Source organism: Echinops telfairi, unplaced genomic scaffold, assembly GCF_000313985.2.
Source record: "Echinops telfairi isolate 266 unplaced genomic scaffold, ASM31398v2 ScPeMD7_5592;HRSCAF=6446, whole genome shotgun sequence".
NCBI lineage: Eukaryota > Metazoa > Chordata > Mammalia > Afrosoricida > Tenrecidae > Echinops > Echinops telfairi.
Window position 1 is genome coordinate 29,665,443 of NW_022109491.1, and position 23,487 is coordinate 29,688,929.

The 23,487-nt window shown below is 54.8% G+C and overlaps 1 protein-coding gene across 2 annotated transcripts; it reads left to right on the plus strand.

The window, feature by feature from the left end:
• The first annotated feature begins 1,381 nt into the window (after nucleotides 1–1,381).
• On the plus strand, nucleotides 1,382–10,387 carry CDC25B (cell division cycle 25B). Of its 2 annotated transcripts, XM_004698171.2 has the most exons (16): nucleotides 1,382–1,569; nucleotides 2,442–2,566; nucleotides 3,365–3,416; nucleotides 5,081–5,122; nucleotides 5,274–5,310; nucleotides 5,548–5,670; nucleotides 5,771–5,893; nucleotides 6,024–6,167; nucleotides 6,547–6,627; nucleotides 6,716–6,892; nucleotides 7,065–7,160; nucleotides 7,498–7,560; nucleotides 7,674–7,772; nucleotides 7,967–8,100; nucleotides 8,975–9,086; nucleotides 9,224–10,387. In XM_004698171.2, the coding sequence occupies exons 1-16, from the start codon at nucleotides 1,382–1,384 to the stop codon at nucleotides 9,362–9,364; spliced, it is 1,737 nt and encodes a 578-aa protein (XP_004698228.1). In that variant the 3' UTR covers nucleotides 9,365–10,387. The 2 variants fall into 2 exon arrangements, with proteins under 2 accessions (XP_004698228.1, XP_045151396.1); XM_045295461.1 differs by lacking the exons at nucleotides 1,382–1,569; nucleotides 2,442–2,566; nucleotides 3,365–3,416 and adding an exon at nucleotides 4,886–4,924.
• The last annotated feature ends 13,100 nt before the right edge of the window (nucleotides 10,388–23,487 follow it).

A 23,487-nucleotide genomic window follows, 5' to 3' on the forward strand; every position in this document is an offset into this window, starting at 1 on the left:
ATCTTTAGTTCTGGTGTGGGTGGCCTCCTCAGGGCCCCTGAGAGCTGTCACCTCCTTAGCTGTGGGGAGTGGTTACATTTCCAGACCTGAAACCCTGACCCAGGATGGATGAAGCCAAATCTCAGCCCTGGGCAGTGTGCTGCCCAGAGCCTGGCACATCATAGGAGGTGGGTAAAATGTTGAGAGATAGAAAGGTTACCTGTGGCCATCCTACCCTTCCCTCACAAGTCAGCCAACTCATCCATGGCCACTTCTCTTCTGCCACCCCGCTTCCCCAGCTGTGCCCCAGCTGGGCTGGCGGAGGCTATGCACTAAAGAACTGCAGCTTGCCTTCCAGGGCCAAGCCAACCAATGGGGTCTACTCTCCAGCCGATGGCGTTGTGAGGTGGAGGAATTAGGCCCAAGGCATCCAAACTAGGAGTTCCTGGAAGCGGCTGTCAGTTTGGTGTTGGGGGGGGGGGGCTACAGCATCTGAGCCTCCTAGGTGCGAATGTGGGTGGGTTACACCACTTGCCCAGTGGCCTTGGATGAGTTAATGAACCTCTCTACACCTCCAGGTCCCGGTCTGTAAAATGGGAGAGCGAACACAAGCGCGCGCGCAGAGGCCTGGCGTGTTGGTCAAACTTTCTCGAGCCGAAAGGCCTCTTCAAGGTGCCTACCAAACAAACAAAACTCATTGCCCCCGAATTAATTCTAACCCTTAACTGCCCTATAGATTTCTAAGACTGTAAATCTTTACAGGTCTCCCACGGCGCACCTGGTGGGTTTGAACCGCTGACCTTGTGATTAGCCGCCCAACGCATAGCATCTCCCACGACGCCACCAGGTCCCCTCAAGGTGTCTACTGATGCTTGTACTAGATGTTAAATCGCAGAGGGCCCTGGAGAGACCCCCCAGGGAGCTGAGGCTTCCTCTGGAGCCCTGGCCGCTGCGGAGGGGTGACTCTCACCCACGCCCTGAGCGAGGCGGGATTCGAGAGGCCAGGGTCTTAGCGCCCAGGTTGGGGGATGAAGGTGGGCACGGGGTGGCGGTGGGGGGCAGCGGCTGTGGGGCCGACTCTAATTCTCCCCGCCCCACCCCGGGCTGGCCCCTTGCCTCTTGCCCGCCCTCGGCCCCGCCCTCCCCAGCCCGCGTCCCCATTGGCGGCGTCCGGCGGCGCGGCCGCTGTTATTTTTCGAATATATAAGGAGGTGGAGGTGGCAGCCGCAGTCAGAGGCTTCCCGGGCCGGTGGCTGGTCCCTGGCCCCCTGCCTCTTTCCCCACCCTCCCCGTCTCCCTGCTCTTGACCCCGTTTCTCTCCCTCCCTGCCCGCCCCCCATCCCGGCCGGCGCCCTGCCAGCTGTGCCCGGCCTTGCAACCAGCCTCCTGCCACCCCGCCGCGATGGAGCTGCCGAAGCCCACGCCGATCTCGGGTCTCAGCCCGACCGGCGTGCGTGCCGGGCGGCCAGGCCACCTCCCGGGCCTCCGTCTGGACGCTCCCGGCTCCCTGGGGTCCCCGGAGCGCGCGGTCGCTTCCTCGCCGGTCACCACGCTCACCAAGACCATGCACGACCTCACCGGGCTTGGCAGGTAGGGCGCCCCAAGGAAGCTGGGTGTGGGGTGAGAGGCTGGGGTATGGTCTCAGGCCTCCTGGGGAGCCGGGCATGGAAGCCGAATCCAAAAGGTGGCGTGGGGAGGCCGGGGGCAGCGCTGCCGGCAGGCGCGCTCCTCGCCCGCTCTGGGGAACTGCTCCCGGCCCCTCCTCCCTCCCGCATTGTGCTTCCACCACGCAGTCTCCTTATCGCTGCCCGGATCGCCATCATTTCCACCATTTTGCCCCAAGCAGGGTATCCCAAACCCGGCCAGAGAACTTGGGAAGGAAAAGCAGTCGGGTACTCCCCATTGCTTGGGTGCTGCTTCCCACCCTCACCCCCACCCAGTCCCATTTCTGCCCAGAACTCTGGGGATTAGGCCAAACCTGCCTGGTGAGCATGTCTGTGTGGTTCAGGCTGGCCTGCCCTACCTAATGGCAACCCAACTCTGGCCATTTCTCCAGAAAAGCACGTGGACTGGTGGGGTCTGGAGAGTTTGGGGAAGGCCCTCTGGAGGGGATTTGCTGCTCATCCATTCCCCTAGTCGATCCCACTCTCCCCACCAATACCCCCTACCCCCCCCAAAACACACCTTGCTCTGTAGGGCAAGTCTGCAGTCCGTCTCATCTGAGGAGAGAGTTGTCGCTGTTAGGTGCCATCCAGTTGACCCTATGCACAACAGCGTGGGCACCATCCGCACTACTGAGAAGAGAGTAGGCTGACCTTACTATTGCCTCCATCCTCGACGTAGTGTTATATTCAGGCCTTCCCTGGGACAGTGCACACACGGATGGGCCCTTGGGGGTGGGTGGGTGGGGGTGAGCTCCACCTTTACCTTTTTCCTTCTCTGGGTCCCTGCTGCTTTTCCAGGGAGACCCCAAAGAACCAGGTAAGAGGCTTGTCCACCAGCCGAAGACGGCTGAAATGTCTGTCCCTGTCCCGGCGGGCTTCAGAGTCCTCTCTGTCATCTGAATCTTCTGAATCTTCTGATGCAGGTGAGGCCTAGGGGTGCTCCCCAGGGGCCCCAAGAGTCAGCCCCCTGCCCGCCTACCTCCTTGCTCATCACTGGTGGTGCAGTGTGTTAAGTGTTGGGCAGCTAGCTGAAAGGTCAGCAATCCCAAGCCACCAATGAACTGCTCAGTGGGAGAAAGATGGAAGATTCATACAGCCTTGGGAACCCTATGGAGCAGTTTGACTCTGCCCCATAGATTGATTGGAATTGAGGGATTGGAATCTGTGTTCCTAAAGGCAAATGGGTTTGTTTTATGAGTTTGGGTGGGTCCCTGAATCTCCCCGCCAGCCTGCTCCTGTGAGAGGAAGACATACCTCTGGTGAAGCTCACCACACCCAGCCCAGCCAGGCTGATGGGGAGGGTGGGGCCCAGAGTGGCAGATGAGGATCTTAGACCTGGCGCCCAGAGTCCTGAACCACAGCCCCACCTAGGAGGCACTCTGGGCAGAAAATTGATCTTTGTATACCCTTCTCTCGCCTTCAGCTTTTTTCCTTTAAAGGTCATGGTCTCATCTAAAGCAAACGATTTTACTAAGTTAGAGGAAAGTGCTTAGCAAGAGTTGTGGTTTAAAGACACAGCACAACCTTCATACAAACAGGCCAGGGGCCCTGTGCAATTTAAAGGACAGTGTCAGCCTCGGGCTCCCTGGGTGCTTCATTTTTTGTGTCAGATCTCAAAAGAAACGAGTTTTCTCCCTCCTCCTTTGAATTGGGTTGAGATGTAGTAGGAAAAGTGTGGGGGAAAGCCAATACTTCCAGACCAAAGTGTACTTTTCCGGCAGGTCTCTACTTGGACTCTCCCAGTCCCGTGGACCCTCAGAAGGCAGAACGGACGTGAGTAAACAAGGGAGACCCCACTCTAGGGATGTGGAGAAGTGGACAGACCCCACAGGACACACACACACACACACACAGGAACTCTGGAGCCTTCTTAGGCTTCAGGATTCAGCCCATGACCCCAATAGGGTCTGTGTTCATGGGAGTCAGCTAAGAATGGGCTCAGGGCCAAGGGTGGTGGGGACGACGGTGCCTGCTGGGAGCAGTGGCCACTTGGGTCCAGCCAGCCCTGGCCATATGGAAGCATGGGCCCTGTGCCTGGCCCATCTCTCTCTTGGCTTATACAGATAATTCTGTGAAATATCACAATTAAAAAATGAGGCCCAACTGATCTGTTTTGTTAGCACTAGGTCTAAGAACGCAGTCGCCTACAGGTTTGGCCCAAGGGCCAACAACCCCTGGACAAAGCCCTTTGTGAGAAGGAGTGGAGAGAGCCAGTGGAGCTTTTCAAGGGAGAAGCCCCTCTGCTTTGGTGGTGGGGTGTGGGGAGTGCCTTGCAAAGTGCAGCTGTTCTGTCCAGCTGTTAGATCTCAAGCAGGGGGAGCAGCTGCCAGCCATTAGCAGGGACAGCTGGGCATCCCCAGTCTGGGCTGTAGGAACTATGGCTTTGCAAGGCTTGGATGCCTCTTATCAGTCTGGGCTGGGCTGGGCTGGGCTTCGAGTTGGTTCACAAACAGGAAACAGAGAGAGAGTTGGGCGGGGGTGCCAGTGGGGGTGGGAGGAGGCCACAGGTTAGGTCTTAGAGACAGCAGTCAAAGCTGAACCCTCCCAAGACCCAGGTGCGGTGCAGAAAGTGCAACCAAATGATCTCTGATGCCATGTCCACTGCTGGGCACAGTCGCCACCTAAGGCCCACCCTGCAGATACATCAGCCCTGAGTGGCTCCCTCCCCCATCTCTGCACCTGCTTTGACGGTTAACACAGTGTTTCTCCGAAAGAGGCTGCTGTGTGTGCATGCACACGCATAGATGCACAAAAGCCCCGAGTGGCAGGTGGCCTCCGGTAACATAGCTGGGGGGGCGGGGCCCATGTACAGAAAGCTTATGCCCTCGCCTCAAAAGGAACATCTGTTGGAATTCATGGCCTCTTGTTAGGCAGGAGGAGGGGGTGGGATGGAAGCTGGGTCCTGGAAAATTCCATAGGAGGGAGGAGAGGATGTGACCCGAGCATTTGTCACTAGGGGGTCTCGTTTGGCAGATGGAGGCTGGTCACCGGGAACAGTAGAGTAGGTTCCTGTCCTAGGCCCTGGAGTCAGGGGGTGAGGGGGATGGCAGGCCTAGGGGATGAAACCCTGGGCTTGCTGGCATTCAGCACTGTCTCGTGCCTGTCATCTGTGGGATGGATGGATGCCTTTCCTGGCGGCTATGTGGCCCCACTGAGGCGATTTGCATACAGGTGGAAGGCCTGCAGGCAAGCTGGAGGGACTGTTGCCTTGGTGATGCCTCAGTGACCCTGCGACCCACCCCAGCTGTCTCTACCACAGCCATTCACTCTCTCCATTTCCGGTGGCTTTCAAGTCCTAGGTTGCCTCTTATGACCCTGCCTTTCCCCTGGCTCCAAGTTGCTTCCCTGGCCTGGTGATACAGGACCAGATGCTGGGGTGGGGCTGGACTGCCCGGGAAAGATGGGCTGCATGGGACCCCCCCACCCCCTCTTCCTAGGTTTGAACAGGCCATCCAGGCGGCCAGCCGAGTCATTCAAAAGTGAGTGTTTTTTTAGGTCTTCCTCAGTCCAGGTTGGGTGGTCCATGGAGGGGTCCCAGCCAGGCCCTCCCGTCGGGGCTGGGTGTTCTGGGGGCCCGGAGTCCTTGTCCCTACTCGCCCAGGCCTGACCTGTCCCCATGTCTGTCTGCAGAGAGCCGTTCTCCATCCGACGCATCCAGTCCATGCCAGTGAGTATTCTCTGAGGCCAGGCATTTGGGGGGGCTGGAGGAGGGGAGCAGGAGGTCACCAAATCTTTTTTGATTTGGGCCCTAGATGGGTCACCTCCCTCCTAGAGGGGTGACTTGAAATGCCCTGGCACCCCTGGGCTGGCTCTGGAGATGGGAGTCCAGAGGAGGGGTGGAGGAAGCAGCAACCAGATGGTGCTGGAAAAGCCACCCTCAGCACCCGCCCACACTGCCCTCCAGGTGAGGCTTCTGGGCCACAGCCCTGTGCTCCGGAACATCAGCAACAGCCGCGCGCCCAACAGGTGGAGGAGGAGCACAGTGGGCAGCAGGGCTGCCAGCGGCTCTGGCGATGACAAGGAGAACGTGCGTTTCTGGGGGCCTGGGAGGACAGCGGGGGGGAGGGGAGGAGCACTGAGGTGGCCCTGGCATCTGTTGACTGCCCCATCACCTATCTTGCTCACAGGACGGATTTGTCTTCAAGATGCCATCCAAGCCTGCTTTTTCTGGCAACGCCCAGGCTGAGGCCGAGTGGGCTAACCCCAGAGAGGCCTTTGCACAGAGGCCAAACTCCGCTCCCAACCTGAAGGTACCTTGGGACAGAGCCCTTACAGTCTGGGGAAGGGGAGGCTGGTTCTGAGCCCCAGGGGCTGAAGTAGGGGGCTGCTAGGATACTTGCCACAGAAGGGTGACCTGCTGTGTCTGTGGTCCTTGGACAGTGCCGCAGCCCTGAGCAGAAGATGGAGATAGAGGAGGAGCTGAGCCCCTGGCCCCCACGACGCCCTTCCCTAAGCCCAGTGGAGGGGGCTGCCGAGGAAGAAGAAGACGATGGATTTGTGGACATCCTGGAGAGTGACCTAAAGGTAATACCCCCCCACCCCCACCCCCCAGGACCTCCCAAGAGATGGGAGCAAGCCGCTGTGACCTCATCCCAGTGTCTGATTCAGAAAAACTGAGAGCACTCACTTGTAGTCTGACCTCTGCTCAGGGGACTGGGGCTGCAGTGGAAGGCAGGGCTGCCTGACTCCCATTCCTCCACCCCCCCCATACTCTGTGCAAGCCCCTGCAGCAAGGACTTGCCCCCAGCTTCCCAGTTGGGGGCTCTGCCCCATGTAGAGGTGCTGGCAGGGGGAGATCTGCCAGCGTTGGGATTGGTGGGGGACAGAGAGGTTGCACAGGAGGATTTGGGGGCCTGGCGCATGCCTGGGGCTGACCACTGCATCTTGGCTGATTTTGCCTCAGGACGACAATGAGGTGCCCCCAGGCATGGAGAGCCTCATTAGCGCCCCTCTGGTCAAGACCTTGGAGAAGGAACAAGAGCAGGTGAATCTGGGTGGCTCCCCTGGGATTCTAGAGGAGGGGGATGGGTGGGGGTGGGGGAGGACTCTGACTCCTGCCTTGGTATCCCCAGGACCTCATCATGTTTAGCAAGTGCCAGCGGCTCTTCCGCTCACCGTCCATGCCCTGCAGTGTCATCCGGCCCATCCTCAAGAGGCTGGAGCGGCCGCTGGACAGGGACCAGCCAGTGCAGAGCAAGCGGAGGAAAAGCGTGACCCCGCCCTCGGAGGAGCAGGAGCCCGAGGAACCTGTAAGTGCCGCCTCCTGCTGGCGCTGGGTGACCACTTAGGGGGCAGCGCTGCCCTGCCCACCTTCCCGGGCTCCACCTGTGCCGGCACCTTCCAACTCCACTGTGCTGCTGAGCCCTCGGTGGGCGGGGCTTGCCAAGCTCTGACTCCGCCCACATCTGCCTTGCCTCCCAGAAAGCCCGAGTCCTCCGCTCCAAGTCCCTGTGTCATGATGAGATTGAGAACATCCTGGACAGTGACCACCGTGAGCTGATTGGGGACTACTCCAAGGTACCAGCTGGTGGATTTGTCCTCAAAGGCCCAGGACAGCATGGGCTCCCCCCGCCCCACCAGGTCCCTCTTCTGCATCCTTTTGTCATCTCCTCTATGTGGGCCAGCTTGGTCTCAACTTGGAAGATGCTTCCAAACTACTACCTCCTCGGGCACCTAGGGAAGGTGGCCTCGCCCTCCGGCTTGCTGCCTCTTCTGCTCTTTACCCCTGGGAGGGTGGTTCCCTGGGTGCCGTGGGGAAGCAGCTGCATTTGAAGGCCAAAGTGGGTGTGGCCTCTGGGCCCCTAGCATGAACGCCATCCTCTCACTTTCTGGGTTCTCGCCCTCCTTCCCTCAGGCCTTCCTCCTACAAACTGTGGATGGAAAGCACCAAGACCTCAAGTACATCTCACCAGAAACGGTAGGCAGGCAGGCACCCGGCACAGGCAGGGGCTCCTGAGGATCCCGAGGGTGTGGGCCCCTGGTACGGGTCAGCCTGACCTGTCCAGACCTACTCTGTGTGGCCCCTGACAGATGGTGGCCCTGCTGATGGGCAAGTTCAGCAACATCGTGGAGCGGTTTGTGATCGTGGACTGCAGATACCCTTATGAGTATGAAGGCGGGCACATCAAGGTGAGAGGGGGTGGGCTGGCCCTGTGGACCCACCGCTGTCAAGGTCTTCTCCTGCAGAGAGGGTAGATGGGTGGAGGGTGGACACACTTTCCCACGGAGGAGGGAGCCTGCTTGGGGTCCCCGTGGGGATGTGGTCGCTTGGGAGTGTAAAGGGAAGGGGTCAGGCTGTGGCCTGACGGCCAGCATCCGTGCAGACAGCTGTAAACCTCCCCCTGCAACGCGATGCCGAGACCTTCCTGCTACAGAGCCCCATCACGGCCTGCAGCCTGGACAAGAGGATCATCCTCATCTTCCACTGTGAATTCTCATCGGAGCGCGGGCCACGCATGTGAGTCCCAGCTCTGCCTGGCCTTCCCTCCCTGATCAGCCTTCTGGGTGCTGGAGCCTCTGGGATGGTCCAGACAGAGCCCAGCGGCCCTCAGCATGCCTCATCTTCAGGTCTGGGATGACCTTTGTCCCTCCATCCCACCACCTTTCCCCTCAGCCTTATTTCTGCTCTGTTCATTGCTCCCACCCCTACCGAGCCTTGCTCCAAATCACCAGCATGGTCCTTCTCAGTCCAGACACTGAGCCTGCCTGGAGGAGGGTTGTTAATACTGTGAACTGCTTCTGACCCCTTCTCGTCTCTGTCCCTGTGCATTCCTAAATGCCCTGACCTGAGCCTGCCCACCTGCCCGACTCCTGGTTCATCCCACCTGCTCCATCCCATTGCCCGTCACTCTCTGGCCCCGGCCCTCACGAGAGCAGACTATCCACACCCAGATCGCCTTACAGATGTCTAGGGCCAAGCCCTTGTTGCTGCCCTCTGCCCTCTCAGATTCCCAGCCTGTGTCCTGACCCCAGCTCTGTCAAGATAGGCTCCAGTCACTGAGGATTGATTTTGGGTATTTCCACTCCCCACTTCCTTGGCATCACCAAGGATGCCTCCTGACACTTCTCTCCATCCCTGCTGGCTCCTTCCCAGGCCACGCCCACCTCTAGCCAAGATGGCGCACTTCCTTCCTGGAATAGGAAGCCCTCGAGTCACTTCCACATCCTGTTCTACACCCAGGAGCCACACTGCACTTGGGAAAATGTTCTTTGAGTTGATATTCCGGAGCTCAGGAGCCTTCTGGGAGCTCCCCAGGGTCATCAAAGGCGTGGGCTCAGGGAGCAGCCCCCTGAGGTGTACCCAGTTGATTCTCCCTCCCCTGCCCACCCAGGTGCCGCTTCATCAGGGAACGAGACCGTGCGACTAATGACTACCCGAGTCTGCACTATCCCGAGATGTATGTCCTCAAAGGCGGCTACAAGGAGTTCTTCCCACAGCACCCGGTATTGTGGTTGGGGGTGGCGGGTGGGGGTTCAACCACAGGGAAAAGGCTCGGGCAGGCTGTGGTCTTGGCAGAAGAGCGGGTTGGGGTTCAGTCACACTAGAGCCTTCTCGACGACCCCTGTTGTCATTGCCCTAGACCTTCTGTGAACCTCAGGACTACCGGCCCATGGACCATGAAGCCTTCAAGGAGGAGCTGAAGACCTTCCGCCTCAAGACTCGCAGCTGGGCTGGGGAGCGCAGCCGGCGGGAGCTCTGTAGCCGGCTGCAGGACTGCTGAGGGTCCGTCTGCCTGAGAGCCCTCGACGGGCCCCCCTAAATCAAGGGGCTGCTGGATGCCCCAGGTGCTATCAAGGGGAGGGTGTCATGTCTTTTGTCTGTCTAGCTCTGTCCCTTTGACTCCATTTCCATGTCCTGGTGCCCTCTACCGAAGAGCCCAGCCTGCTGGGAAGGTTTGGGCCAGACCAGCCTAATGGAAGCCCTTCCTTTTCCACAAGGAGCCTTCCTGTGCTGCTTAACCCTTAGTTTTCTGTGTCCAGAAAAGCCCCCTTCTTTCTAGGGGCTTTCTAACTGGGGCTGGAGGAAAACCACTGCCCGGCTCTCCTAGAACCGGCCAGAGCTAAGCCCCTGCCTCTCCTCCTCAGGAACCAGGAGTCGTTTCTTTCCCTCTGTCCTGTCCCTCCACACACACCCCTACCGCAAGAACTTCAGCTCTTCTGTCTCCTGTTTGTGTTATCTGCCTGCTTGATTCCTCTAACTCTGTTTTTCTTTGTTTGTCAGTTTTGGCCGAGGTGTAGGCTCTCCCTAGCCAGCTGGGGTTAGGGACACATATCAATGACCCACTTAGCACCGCCTTCTGTTGCCTCTGAAAGGGATGTTAACATCCTAGGGGAGGACACCCTACCCCACCCCGAGAACCTCAGGTGGGGGTGGGTGCGGGCTAAGGCCTCAATCTTGAGCCAGCTGGAAGTCCAGCCCCCACTGCCTGGCGGGTCAGAACTTGCTGCTGTTTTGTCAGGAATGGATGGATGGATGGCTGAGTGGATAGGCGGGCGGTGTCTTGCGCTCGCATGCACACACGCCCACAAACAAGCTGGGTGGAAGCACTTAGTGGAACGTGACGGCGTGGCAGGAGAATGTGCGTGAACCCAAACCTCTACACTTGAGCGTTGCAGGTATTCCAGAGGAATACGAAAACACCTCTGGATTCTGCGTTTCAAAATGTGGGAAGGGGCTGTGCTTGAAGCCTCTGACCTGGGTGATCACTGGGGCCTTGGTTCAATAAAGCACTGACCAAGTTGAATCACTGGCCCTGTGTTCTGTGGGAGTATGGTGAGGTCCCTTGGCAAAAACACAGGAACAGGTAGGGGACAGGTCATTGGGGGCTGGAAGACTGGGCTGGTGGTCCCATGGGCTCCTCTCCCCCCTTGTCCCGAAGTTTTCTCCCATCTGTTGATTAACTCCTTGCATAGGGCTTTGACTTCAGCCCCTGCTTCCTTTCACTGACTACCCAAACACCTCTAGGCTCACCTTTCCTATACTCTGTACCAAGAAGTTCGGAGTAAACTTGCCCTAAGAACTGCCAATGGTTCCCCATGACCTGCAGTATACCTTAAGACTCCTGGCAGGGTATACACGGAATTATTTTAAAACCTGGTCCTTCCCAGCCTCCCCCACCTCTTCCTGAGTCAAATCCTCCATACCTTGCACTTAACAGAGTCACCAAAGCCCACTGCCAGGGGGCTGATGCCGACACATAATGATATCCTTCTCTTTGCTCTCCCATCCCCATCTGACATAGTAGAACTGCCCTTTTTGGTTTCCAAGGTTGTAAATCTTTACTGAAACAGAAAGCCTCATCTTTCTCTGGGGGAGGTGGATTTGAACTGCGACCTTGTGGACGACAGCCTAACATGTAACCTTCTATGCCTTCAGGGCTCAAAGAGTTGGTGGAAAACTTCCCCTGTATCTGCTGTACCATTTATAGGCACATTCTTGACCTGTCTTACTCCTTTCAAACTTGGTTTCAATGTCTCTTAGCAGAAGCACCCCTTCCCTGGTGGGAAAATGGCTTTCCTCTCAGTATCCCCAGGATCTGTCACCTGGGATGAGTGGGGTTCAGGATGGAGGGTAGAAAAGGGGCAGGACCTCATAAAGGCATCTGAGGAACTCCCCACCCCCAACCCCGAATCCCACTGCAGATGAACCTCCATGCACCGGGGCCCTGCCGTGCCCCACTCCGCCCCATAAGGTGTCAAACTAAGAGGTACAATTTGCATACAGCAGTAACAAGCCTTTTGCTCATCTGCAACTTGAAGTTGGCAGGGCAGTGATTGTTCGTCCCATTTTCTAGATGGGAAAACATGCTATTTCCTTCCAGAGCAACAGATGGGACTCTGGTTTCCCAGGCTGAGCCCACAGGACAGTCAACCAGTCCTCGGTTTCCTTCTCTCCTAACGCTGGGTCTTCACTCATACCCCAGACCTCTGCAGGGGGCAAAGGGAAGGGCAGGGGTATCAGGAAGGACTCTCATGGTCTGAAGCACTGGCCTGAGGACAGAGGGAGGCACCCTGAAACTTCCAGAAAGTTTTCCTCTGATCCCAGGAGCAAGCAGCTGACCCCTCCAAGACCAGCACTTATTTGAGTGAGGGCATTTGTCCCAGAAAAAGGAAACGAGCTGGACAGACCCATGGCATGAGGGAGCTGCCCTGAGACTGTCTACTCTACCCTGAGTGCTCAGGTGGCCTATGGAAGCCCCTGCACAGAAAGGGCCCTCCCCTGGCCTGGGCCACGCAGCAGCCCCAGGTAGAGCTGGCAGGGCTCCCCAGCCCCTCATGTCTGCCTCTCCCTGAGCAACCAGCAAGGAGACTACCTCTTGCTCCTGCCAGGAGCCACCAGACACAGTTCTGGAGACGAGGGGACCATGAGCGCTGAGTATCCAGGGCCATGTCTGTCTCCATAACTCACTACACAGTCACTGCTGCCGCTGTCGGCCACCTGTCTGCTCCTGCACTTCATATTCACTGTCTCCCCAGGCCACCAGGTAGGAGTGAGTCTTATCTGCTGGGGAAGCTGAGGGCTTGGTGGAGCCAGGACACAAGACTTATTCCCTAATTACATAAGCAAAGCACTACTATTAAAATAAGAATAAAGTAGGAGGCAGCTCACTTTCCAACTTCAAACCCTATTATTCAGCCACAGTAGTGACAACATCCTGGTACCAGTATAATGATAGACTAATGGAACAGAATAGGGAACCTGGGGAGGGGGGCGGGGAATCCACCCACTACAGACAATTTTTAACAAAAATTTATTAATTAGGAGCAACAAAGTCCCCAGAGAATATCAAAAATAGACTTTGAGGCCAGGGATGGCACCCCATCAGACTCGACTGGAAAGCACTCCTAAAAGTCAACAAACAGACCTGGAACTACTTACAGGCTTTTTTTGGGTCATTGGTTTGTTGTTGTTTTGTTTTCTTTTGTTGCTTTGTTTTGCTCTGTCTTGTTTTTTGTGATCTCTGCAGGTCTATCTAGCTAAGATAGGTGGGATAAACAACCTGGAGAAGAAAACAAAGGGACTGACAGTTCGGGTGGGGGACATGGGAGTGGGGAAGGTGGGGGAAAGGAAGTGGGTGTTAACAACCCAGGGACAAGGGAACAAGTAATCCAAAATCGATGGTGAAGAGGGTGTAGGAAGCCTGGTAGGGCTTGATCAAGGGCAATGTAACCAAGAGGAATTACTGAAACCCAAATGAAGGCTGAACGTGATAGTGGGATAAGGGGAAAGTACAAGGAAATAAAGGAAGGAGCTAGGAGGCAAAGGGCATTTATAGAGGTCTAAATACAGGCATGTACATATGTCAATATATTTATATATGACGATGGGGAAATAGATCTACGTACATATATTTATAGGTTTAGTATTAAGGTAACAAATGGACATCGGGCCTCTACTCAAGTACTCCCTCAATGCAAGAACACTTTGTTTTATTAAACTAGCATTCCATGATGCTCAACTTCCCGACATGATTGCTGAAGACAAAGTGGGTGCATAAGCCAATGCGGTGAAGAAAGCCGATGATGCCCGGCTATCAAAAGATATAGCATCTGGGGTCTTAAAGGCTTGAAGGTAAACAAGTAGCTATCTAGCTCAGAAGCAACAAAACCCACATGGAAGAAGCACACCAGCCTGTGTGATCACAGGTATCGATAAGATCAGGTATCAGGCTTCAAAGAACAAAAAAATATTGTGAATGAGGGGGAGTGCAGAGTAGAGACCCAAAGCCCATCTGTAGGCAACTGGACATCCCCTTTCAGAAAGGTTGCAGGGAAGAGACGAGCCAGTCAGGGGGCAGTGTAGCAACAATGAAACATACAATTTTCCTTTAGTTCTTTAATGCTTCCTCTCCCCTACTATCATGATCCCAATTCTACCTTACAAATCTGTCTAGACCAGAGGATGTACACTGGAACAGATCAGAGCTGGAAACACAGGGAATCCAGGACAGATAGATCCCTCAGGACCAATAATGAGAGTAGAGCTACCAGGAAGGTAAGAGGATAAGAGAGGGAGAAAGGGGGAACCAGTCACAATGATCTACATATAACCCCCTCCCTGGGGGACGACCAACAGAAAAGTGGGTGAAGGGAGACCAGACAGTGAGACATGAAAAAAATACTAATTTATAAATTATCAAGGGTTTGTGAGGGAGGGAGGATGGAAGAGGGAGGGGAAAAAAATGAGCTGATACTAAGGGCTCAAGTAGAAAGAAAATGTTTTGAGAATGATGATGGCAACAAATGTACAAATATGCTTGACCCAATGTATGGATGTATGGATTGTGATAAGAGTTGTATGAGCCCCCAATAAAATGATTTTTTAAAATTATTAATTAGGTGGATGCTTACATTTCAGGACATCAATTTTATATTCAGTAGTTTAAGCTACTTCTCAATGCCAATAGCTTGCCTTCCACTCCCTCCACCCAAACCAACCGTCTTCTTGAATTTCTCTACTCCCTCCTGTGGGATTTGGAATACTATTTTCGCCGTCACCCAAGCGAACACCTCAGACGAGTGATTTTTGATAAAGGGCCAAAAGACATCAAATAAGGAAGAACAGTCCCTTCAACAAATGGTGCTAGCAAAGTGGAATTTCCATTTGCAGAACAATTAAAGGGGCATCGACGAAGTGCACATGGAAGAAGCACACCACCCTGATACAAGGATTGTAAGTAATAAAATCCGCGTCTGAAGGAGGGAATAGTGTTGTTAGGTGCCCTTGAGGGGCTCCAACCTATGGTGACTCTACGCGCAGCAGAACAAAACACTGCCTGGTCCAGTGTCACCCTCACAATTGTTCCTGTACCTGAGCCCACAGATGCCGCCACGGTGTCAATCGATCTCATTGAGGGCCTTCCTCTTTCGCTGCCCCTCCACTTTACCAAACATCATGTCCTGCTCCAGGGGCTGGTCTCTGCTGACAATATGTCCAAAGTATGTGAGACAAAGTCTTGCCGTCCTTGCCTCTAAGGAGCACTCTGGCCTTCCTTCTTCCAAGAGAGATTGGTTTGTCCTTTTAGCAGTCCATGGTCCTTTCAACATTCTTCTCCAGCATCACAGTTCAAAGGCATCTGTTCTTCTACGATCTTCCTTAGTCAATGTCCGGCTTTCAAATGCATATGATGCAACGGAGAATACATGGCTTGGGTCAGGCCCACCTAATTCACAACAAAAGATTTTTTAAAAAACAAACAAAAGAACTCCTTTCCTAATTAGGAGATGTGGATAACTGACTTCTGGGAAGGCGTGCAGGCTTGGGCCCGTGAAACATTCAGGAGGTGGCGTGGACATCCCCCAACCTCCCTTCCCCCAGTAAGAGGACCTCTCACAAGGGATGCTTGCTCACAGGGAAGCAGATCAGGCCCAGCAAGCAAGCCATTTCAAATCCTGGGCTGCCAGCCAGTTTTAAAGGGTGTTCTGCTTGGGCCAGGATGGGGGTGGGGGTGGGGGGTGTTCCAATAGAGAAGAAGCGGATGAGAGCAAGACACGTGGTCCTGGCTCACGTGGTTAAAGGGCTGCGTGGGCCAGGGCAGAGCGCCAGGAGCCAGCCGGGCCAGGCCAGGCCTGGCCCAGCCAACTAGGATGAGTGAGGCCTGCAAAGGGGAGTGAGGGAGGAGACTTCCCCACTTGGTCTCCTCGGAAATGCTCACTGGGTAACTTTCGCAATGACAGTTTTTTAAAAACACTGCAATGTTTTCTTTTTAAACAGAGGAAGGATTGACGTTCTGCAAAGGGCACACAGCACAGGCCTAGACCTGATCATTGCCTTGGACATTTTTAGCTATCCAGGAGGTGCCAGGAGGCCTGGGGCACAGTGGCTAAAGGTGGGGCTGCCAACCTCAAGGTCAGCAGTTGGAACTCACCTGAGGCTCTTTGGGAGGGAAGAGATGAGATTTCTGCTCCTGTAAAGATTTAGTTTCCGAAACCCAAATTGGTAATTCTGACTCTGTCCTGTAGTCTTGTTCTAAGTCGAAACTGACTCCATGGCAGAGACTTTTTGAATAGGTGTGCCTCATGCTCAGGAGATACAGTGGTTATGCGTGAAGCTGCTAACTGCAAGATCAGCGTTTGAAATCACCAGGTACTCCACGGGAGAAAGGCGGGGCTTTCTACTTCTGAATAGAGAGTTACAGTCTCTGAAGCAGGGGGTCCTCAAACTTTTTAAACAGGGGGCCAGTTCACTGTCCCTCAGACCTACTGGAGGGCCAGACTAGAGTTTTAAAAAAAAAAAACTATGAACAAATTCCTATGCACACTGCACATATCTTAGATTGAAGTAAAAAACAAAACGGGGCAAAAACGCCCAGCGGGCCGGATAAATGTCCTCAGCGGGCCGCATGTGGCCCGCGGGCCGTGGTTGGAGGACGCCTACTAGAAGCATCCACTCAGTGGCAGTGGCTTGGGGCTATTTTTCTTTCTCGGCTTTCCTGCTGGGAGAAAGATGGGCCTTTCTACTCTGGTCAAGAGTTAGTCTCAAAAACCCACGGGGGGCAGTTCTACCCTGTCCTATCTGGTTCTATGAGTTGGCATCCACTTGATGGCAGTGAGCTAGGTTTGGGGTTTGATCCTCGTGCTCCTTTGCCTGCTTGAGCTTCATGCAAACGGATTCATACAGCACGTCCTTGGGTCTGGCTTTTGCCTCAGCGTGATTCGGTGATGCATCCATGTTGGCACATGTAGCAGTTGTGAACTATTTCGCTGTTGTGAAGTATTTCATTGTGTGGCTGGATCACAAAACGGAATTATTTACTCAACTCTCACTCTTCTAGTCTTTTGCTTTTTTAGGTTTAAAAAATTAAGGACTACTTTATAAGTGGTCAAATTTGCCCCATTTTAGTGTCCAGTTCTGTGAGGCTTAACAACTGTAAACATAATCAACATATGAAGCAAATTCATTCTATTCATGATGGATTCATTGGGACGGTTATGAATTGTGTTCGGAATTGCTGGGGTCTGGAGTGGGGGTGGTGCTGGCCGCAGGTATGTTTAACTTTCTTATTATCCACAAAGTCCAACAAGGTTGTTAAACCAATTTACCTTACCTTTGCTCCACATTCTGAACCAAATGGCTAAATACATTTACACTTCTCTTATGATCAGAAGTGAACCTTGGTTATGCATTGGGCTGCTAACCACAAGGTCCACAGTTTGAAACGCCCAGCCACTTTGTGGGGGAAGGATGAGGCTTTCTACTCCCATACAGAGTTACAGTCTAGGACAGCCCCCGGGGCAGTTCTACCCTGTCCTAGAGGATCGCTGTGAGTTAGTTGGTATCCACTTGCGTGCAGTGAGTTTGGGTCAGAAAACGCGCTTGCTGCACATCGCAGAGGGCTCCGTGAACGGCGGAGGGCTGCCCGTGTGCCCATGGGGCAGGACCAGGGGTTTCAGCATCCCAGGCACAGCCTGCTCTCTGACTCTCCTCCACTGAGAGATGAGGCAATGTTAGCCTGAGTTCGTCCTAAGCCAGAGTCTAGAAAAAAGTGGTGGTGGGTCGCCAGCTTGGGACCTACAATCACCTAAGGGACTTACCGCTTCCACTGGGAGAAAGACGGGGCTTCCTGCCCTCGTAAAGGGTCAGTCTCAGAAACCCACAGAGGGCGGTTCTCCCGGTTCTACCAGTCTTCACCCATGGAATGGGACGCCCACACGGCCCTCCACAGCCCTCCACCAGGAAACAATTGGTGGAGAAAGAAACGGTATTTAGACAAGGAGGCCCCCGGCCTGGCAGGATCTGGAAACAATTAGGAGGGCAGCTGAGTAATGATGAGAAGTTGTTTTGCAGCCGTGGAAACCCATGCCCTAAGAGAACGGTCGGTGACATGACATTATCCGCCGCGGATTGTTCGAAGAAGACAGTTGGTTGTGGGACAAAGGTAGGGAGGCAGTCCCACCCTGCCCACAAGGGAGAAGTCTGTATGTGTGCCAAGGAATTCAGCTCTGGCTGCCTCCGTCCGCCCCACCCAGCCTGCATGGGTACATGTACCCCTGGAGGGGGTGGGGCCCACGGCTGCCAGGCTCTGAGTCACGGGGCCTGAGGCAGCTGGAGGGAAGGGGCCTCACGTGGACAGGCCTCGTGAGGCCGCACAGGAAGTGAAGCAGGGCCATTTGAAAGGACAAATCACACAGGGTCCCTTGGCCTCTTCCTCCTGATTTCACAGGCCGACCACACCCAGAGAGGCGGCTGGAGACGGCAGGGCGCCTGGCCTGGGATTGGGAGCAGTGGGGAAGGAGGTCATCAGTCTGTGGTGCTGGGAACGGCACTCGGCATGGGGGGGACACTGCGGTTAGGGGAAGACTCGTGACCTCCCAGAGCTTGCAGGGAAGGGGCTGAGGGAAAAGAAACAAAGGCTCCTTTGGAATCCCAGCTCACCCGTGGCAGGAAACCAGCTAATTCATCTCTCCCTGCCTTTGTCTCCACGCCTGTGAAATGGGGGAGATGGAGTCCCTGCCTCACGGGGTGGCCCAGGGATCAAGTGAGTCAGTGGACGTGGACTCTCCACAGTAAGCACTCACTCTGACTGCCACGACTTAGGGCCACCATGGGGGTCAACAAGGGACCAGCGAGGTATGAAGAAAGGAAAAGGAAAGGGGCAGCCTGAGGGCCTCCTTCCGGTTCTGCGTGTGAACAAGGCGACAAGGCCTTGGGCAAAAGTCACAGTGGCCAGTGCAGCATCTAGGAGGTGGGGGCCTGCTGCAGCAGTCCAGGGCAAGGGGGTGGGGGGTGGGGGGAGAGTCAGGTAGGGACCCAGCACAGAGAGGTGTCCCAAGTTGGTGGTGGGGGTTGGGAAGAATAAAGATTGACCAACCTGGCTCCCCTTGAATCGACATCAGCCATCCGAGCTTAGCCGTCTGGATCCTCAGAAATGCTGGTCCCCTCTTCCTCTCAGCAATCTCTGCCCTCCGCTTTTGGAAAAGCCGGGTCATTCACCAACCCTACTGCACTGCAAGTTGCTTACTGTGCGTGAGCCTCGTTTGTGGGATCAAGCATTGTGAGACATATGTGAAATCGTAAGTGTAAATTACCTAGCCTGGTGCTAAATAAGCAGGCTCAAATAGGTAATTTAATAAACATAGGTACATCATCATTGAGGAGCTGGGGCTAAAAAAAAGGAAACGTCCAGGCTAAATTCTAAACATTTTAACACATTCCATTTCTTCAGTCTGTTCCTCATTTTCCTTCCCTCTCTGTTGCTCCAGGGGAAGAGAGACCGTAGACAGTCATTTCCCAGCTTCTAAGACCCTAACCACTAAGCAAAGCACCCGGAGGAGGCACAGAAGCACTAAAATGAGGCCAATTAACTGGGAATGGCCCCTGAAACACTGACCCTGCACCTCTGACCTAAGGGGCCGAAAGCCAGGAGGTGTTTGGCTGTGCGTAAGCAGTCACTCTTCTGTTGTTGCTGCGGGAAATGGCTCCCTCTCACAGCCTTCACCGAGCTGAAAAGGCTGTGCAACGCTACCTTCATCGAGGTGAGTTTTCTGGCACCATGAACTGTAGTCCATAAGCAACGAGCCTCCTTTTCTGCCTCCTGCCGGGCCCTGGCAGCCACTAATACGGTGGGGTCTCTTTAAAAGAAAGTGAAAAGAATCTGCTGCCTGCTCAGGAATCTAATTGTCCTTCCCACATCCAGGAATTGGGTGTAGGTGGCCTGAGGTGGAGTCAGTAGGGATTGTCAACGTGGGGCAGGGAACATATTTGGGACTCCTTATGTCTGATAAGGGTTTCTTCTCTAGGACATGGGAAAAACTCCTCCAGTATCAACAAGACAAGCAACTCAATGTAAAAAGGGCGGAGGCCCTAAATAGACATGGCTCCCAAAAAAGGCCCCCAAATGGGACTAAATGCATGAAAAGATGCTCATGGTCGTCAGTCAATCGGGAAATGCAAATCAAAACCACAGTGAACTATCATTTCCCCCCCACCCCCACTAGAATGGCTATTATTTGAAAAATGGAAAACAACGGTTGGCAAGGACATGGAGACATTGGAACCCTCATCGGCTATTGCTGGGATGGTAAAATGGCACAGCCGCTGTGGGAAAGGGTGTGGCAGTTCCTCGAGAAGCTAAACATAGACTTAGCACATGACCCAGCAATTCCACCCAAGAGCCTGGCAAGCAGGGATCCAAAGAGATGCTTCACACCAGTGTTCACTGTGTGGCCTCACTCACCATAGCCCAAAGGTGGAACCCAGTGTCCATCGATGCATGTAGGGACCAACACGGGTGCAAGGGGTCACTACTCAGGTGTCAAGAGAAGTCCAGATGCATGCTGCAATCTGGGTGACCATTGGATATTAGTCAGTGCAGTGGGCCAAGTATCAGACACAGAAGGTTGAGTGGTCACCAAGAGCTGGGGGAGGGGAGATGAGCAGTTACTGCCTTAAAGGTACCGGGTTTTTGTTTGACGTGATGAAAAGGTTCGAAACTAAATAGTGGTGGTGGATGTGCTTGTTCACACGTGCACACACACGCTCCACCGATCGGGCTGACCCGAGGGAGTGGGGGCCGTCCTGGGAGGTGTGCAAGCAGACACAGGGTGCGGAGTGCTGATGTCTCAGAGAAGGCACTTGTGAGGGGGATGAAGACTGGAGCAGAGCATGCCACACCTGGTTGCCTGCTGGTAATTCTGGGCCTGGCTGTGGCTCGGGTAGGTGGGCCCGTACCAGTCATGGATTGCATGTCCAAGCAGGGGGCACCAGGCAACCTCCACTGTGGGGCAGGAGCTCCTGCCCCATAGACATAGCATTGGGCAGTGGCAGTGTGGGAAGAGGACCAGGTGAGGGGTAGGGAGGGGTTGTAGGCCATCCCCCACAACTCAGAGGGCCATGAGAGGTGCAAGGCTGCAGGTTGGCGGAGGGCTTCCCTGCCCACAGCCTGAGCGGGGGGTAGGGGAGCAGGAGGGAGGGCCCTGGGCCTACCCAGGGCCACAGACCCTGCCGCCTGCTTCCGCCAAACATCTCTGGTGCTTCACATTTCTCCCTTCTGTTTATCTGTCACACAGAAACCATCCATATCCCACAACCCACATCTGCATCTACTGTGTGCTGGGGCCCTGCAAAAGCCTCCCACACTTCCCTCTACACAAGTGTTCTCTGTGGTCTTGAGGGTGGGTCTTGTAAGCCCAGGAAGTCCAGCCTGTCCATCATCGTGCCTCGGAGCTGACAGCGGGCCCAGAAGGCTTCAACTGGCCCAGCGCTAATCAAAGCCTGATGCCTACCTTATCCTGCCTCTGGACTAAGGGTTGCCAATGTGCGTTGATTTATGGAGCACCTACTATGTGCCAGGCTCCTCCGGGCCCTTCCAGAATCCCGACCTCACCACCTGGGAATCCATTCAGCTGCGTATAACAGAAACCTGTAGTAGCTTAGCCAAATAAATGTGTATTCTCTTCACTCAGCATGGAGTGTGGCTCTGTAGGGTCTCCTGGGAGCCATGCTCTCCGAATCCTGTCTGGCTTTGGCATGTGGCTTTTGACCTTAGGGGCTCAAGATGGCTAGGGGGAGCAAAAACAAGGGAATGACAGCCCATTTCTAGAAAATGATGCTTTCCTGAGTTCCTAGCTAGGAGAGACTTATCTCCAGTGCAAGACCCGACCCCTAGGGCCCAGCTGCCGAGAAGGCTTTGGGGGTATTTCTGACTAGACTTTGGTCCTCTGTACAAAGGAGGGCTGGCATTGGACCAAGTCCAGCAAGGCTGGCTCCTCCCCAGCCTTGGTGTTTGCCCGAATCTAGTCCCCATATCCAGGTACCCTTCCTGCCCGCTAATGCTGCCACACTTCTACCTCTCCAGAAAGCCCAAATCAGATGCCACCACTCCCATGCAGCCTTCCCAGATTGTTCCTCCAGGGTTTCTCTCACTCCCGAATGTGTTGGTCCCCTCTGTTCCCTGGTCTTGGCTATTGCAACTGTCTACACAGAACCTGCTGGACACTGGAGACTGGGAGCGCGCCGAGGGCAGGCCCAGCAGAATGAGCGATAAACAATGAGTGAGCGATGGTGATCTGCTCCCCTTTCTTCTACAACACGGCCACCCTCTGCAGTCCCATCCACGTGTGTTTCCAGCCTGCCTGACCTCTGCGCTGGCTTCCCTGAGGAAGAGCGCTCAGGCCCCAAGCACAGAGGTTCTCAGGACCCGCCTTCTGCACAGCACTTTGCTGTGTGACACGGTCCACCTCGGGGCACATCTCTGAGCCTGTTGAGTCATCTACCCATTGAGAGGCTGTGGCCAAAATCTCTTCCGAAGTTCAAAATCTCAACCAGGTGCAAATTCAAGACTGTGTTTGTTTTTCCACTGCAGGGCAAGGAGTCTGTCACAGCCTTAACTCACAGATTAACCCCCAACTTCCAAGTGAACGGCTGTCAGTTTAGGGAAATGTCAGCCTGTGGAAGGACTTGAAAGAGCTACCTGAAAGTGAGAGGGAGGTGGCCGGTGCTCTGTGGCCCCCTGAGCTGGCTAGTTTCCATATCTTATGGCCAGTTCTTGTTGAACTAAACCACCACACAAAAACAGTGCTGAGTCCACACCCCTCTGACCACCACCCAGCATGTAACCAGCCCCGGGCCCCCACTGTGGCCCTCCAGTGACTCCTCCCAAGGGGCACCAGCATTCTGACTTGTGACCAGGCTCGCCTGGGTTTGTACCTTTTCTACGAATGGGTGCACTTGCTCGCGTGCTTCTGTGCTGGCTTTGATGCTGCATGTCTGAGACTCACCCACACTGCGCGTGCAGTAGCCGTTCACACTTTTCCATGGATATGTGGGATTCCATCGGGCAAGTGGACCACAACTGCCGTCCCCCCACCCCCACCCCAGCTGATGGGTTTTTACAGTTTCTGGCTGGGGCGATGCAGAATCGAGCTGTTAAGAACCCTCTAGCCCAGGAGCCGGCAAACTTTTGAGACAGAAAAGCCAATCCTGTCACTAACAGCAATGTAAAAATGTCGGAGAGCCATAGATGTAATTTTAGAAACAAATAAAATCACCAGTATTTGAATAATGAAATTTCGATTTCACTTCAGAGCTACATGTGTGTACTGAAAAAGCTGCATAAGGCTCAAAAGCCATCCTTCGCCGACTGCTGCTCTGGCCCTGGTCTTTGGGTGGCCATCTGCTCAGGAATACGGGGGGTGGGGGGGGGGCGGGACTGCTGGCTCACTGGCAGCACAGCAGGGAACGGGCCAGCATGCGGAGGGTCCGCCTGGCTGGCCATTCAAAACGATGTCCGAGCCAGTGTCAATGCTTATTCAGATAGTACACAGCACATACACACTGGGGCCCCAGGGAAGCCAAGGGCCGTGGAGGAGGGTTTTCCCAGAGCAAACCCACAATCAGCCTCCCAGTCAAAGCTTCCTGCAAGATCACCACCCCACGAGGCTCAGGAAGTCCTCCTGATACCACCCTCACTGTGCCCTGGGATAGGTGATGCAGGCCTATCTCCTCCACCCACACCACACAAGGCTGGCCCCTAGGCGCCTTCATGACACGTCCCCAGATGCCACGTGGGGCTGGCGAGGCACCCTGTTCCGATCCCCAGCAACCAGAGAGCCCTCTGCCAGCTCTGTGGTATAATCAGCTGGCAGACTAGAGGCCTGGCTGAGAGAGATAGGGAAGGCGCCCAGGACCAGGAACTTATTACTCACCCCAGACATCACCCCAGACACTCCCAATCCTGTGGCCAAAGTCCTCCCGTCTCTGGGGCCACCTCACTGTGTGCAAGTCTGTGTGTATTGTACCTATGGTTAAAACACCCATATCCCCGGTCCATTCCTACCACTTCCACCCTGTTGGGTCCAGTAGCCTGAGGGGACCAAGTACACTCCCCTGCCTTCCATTTCTTGT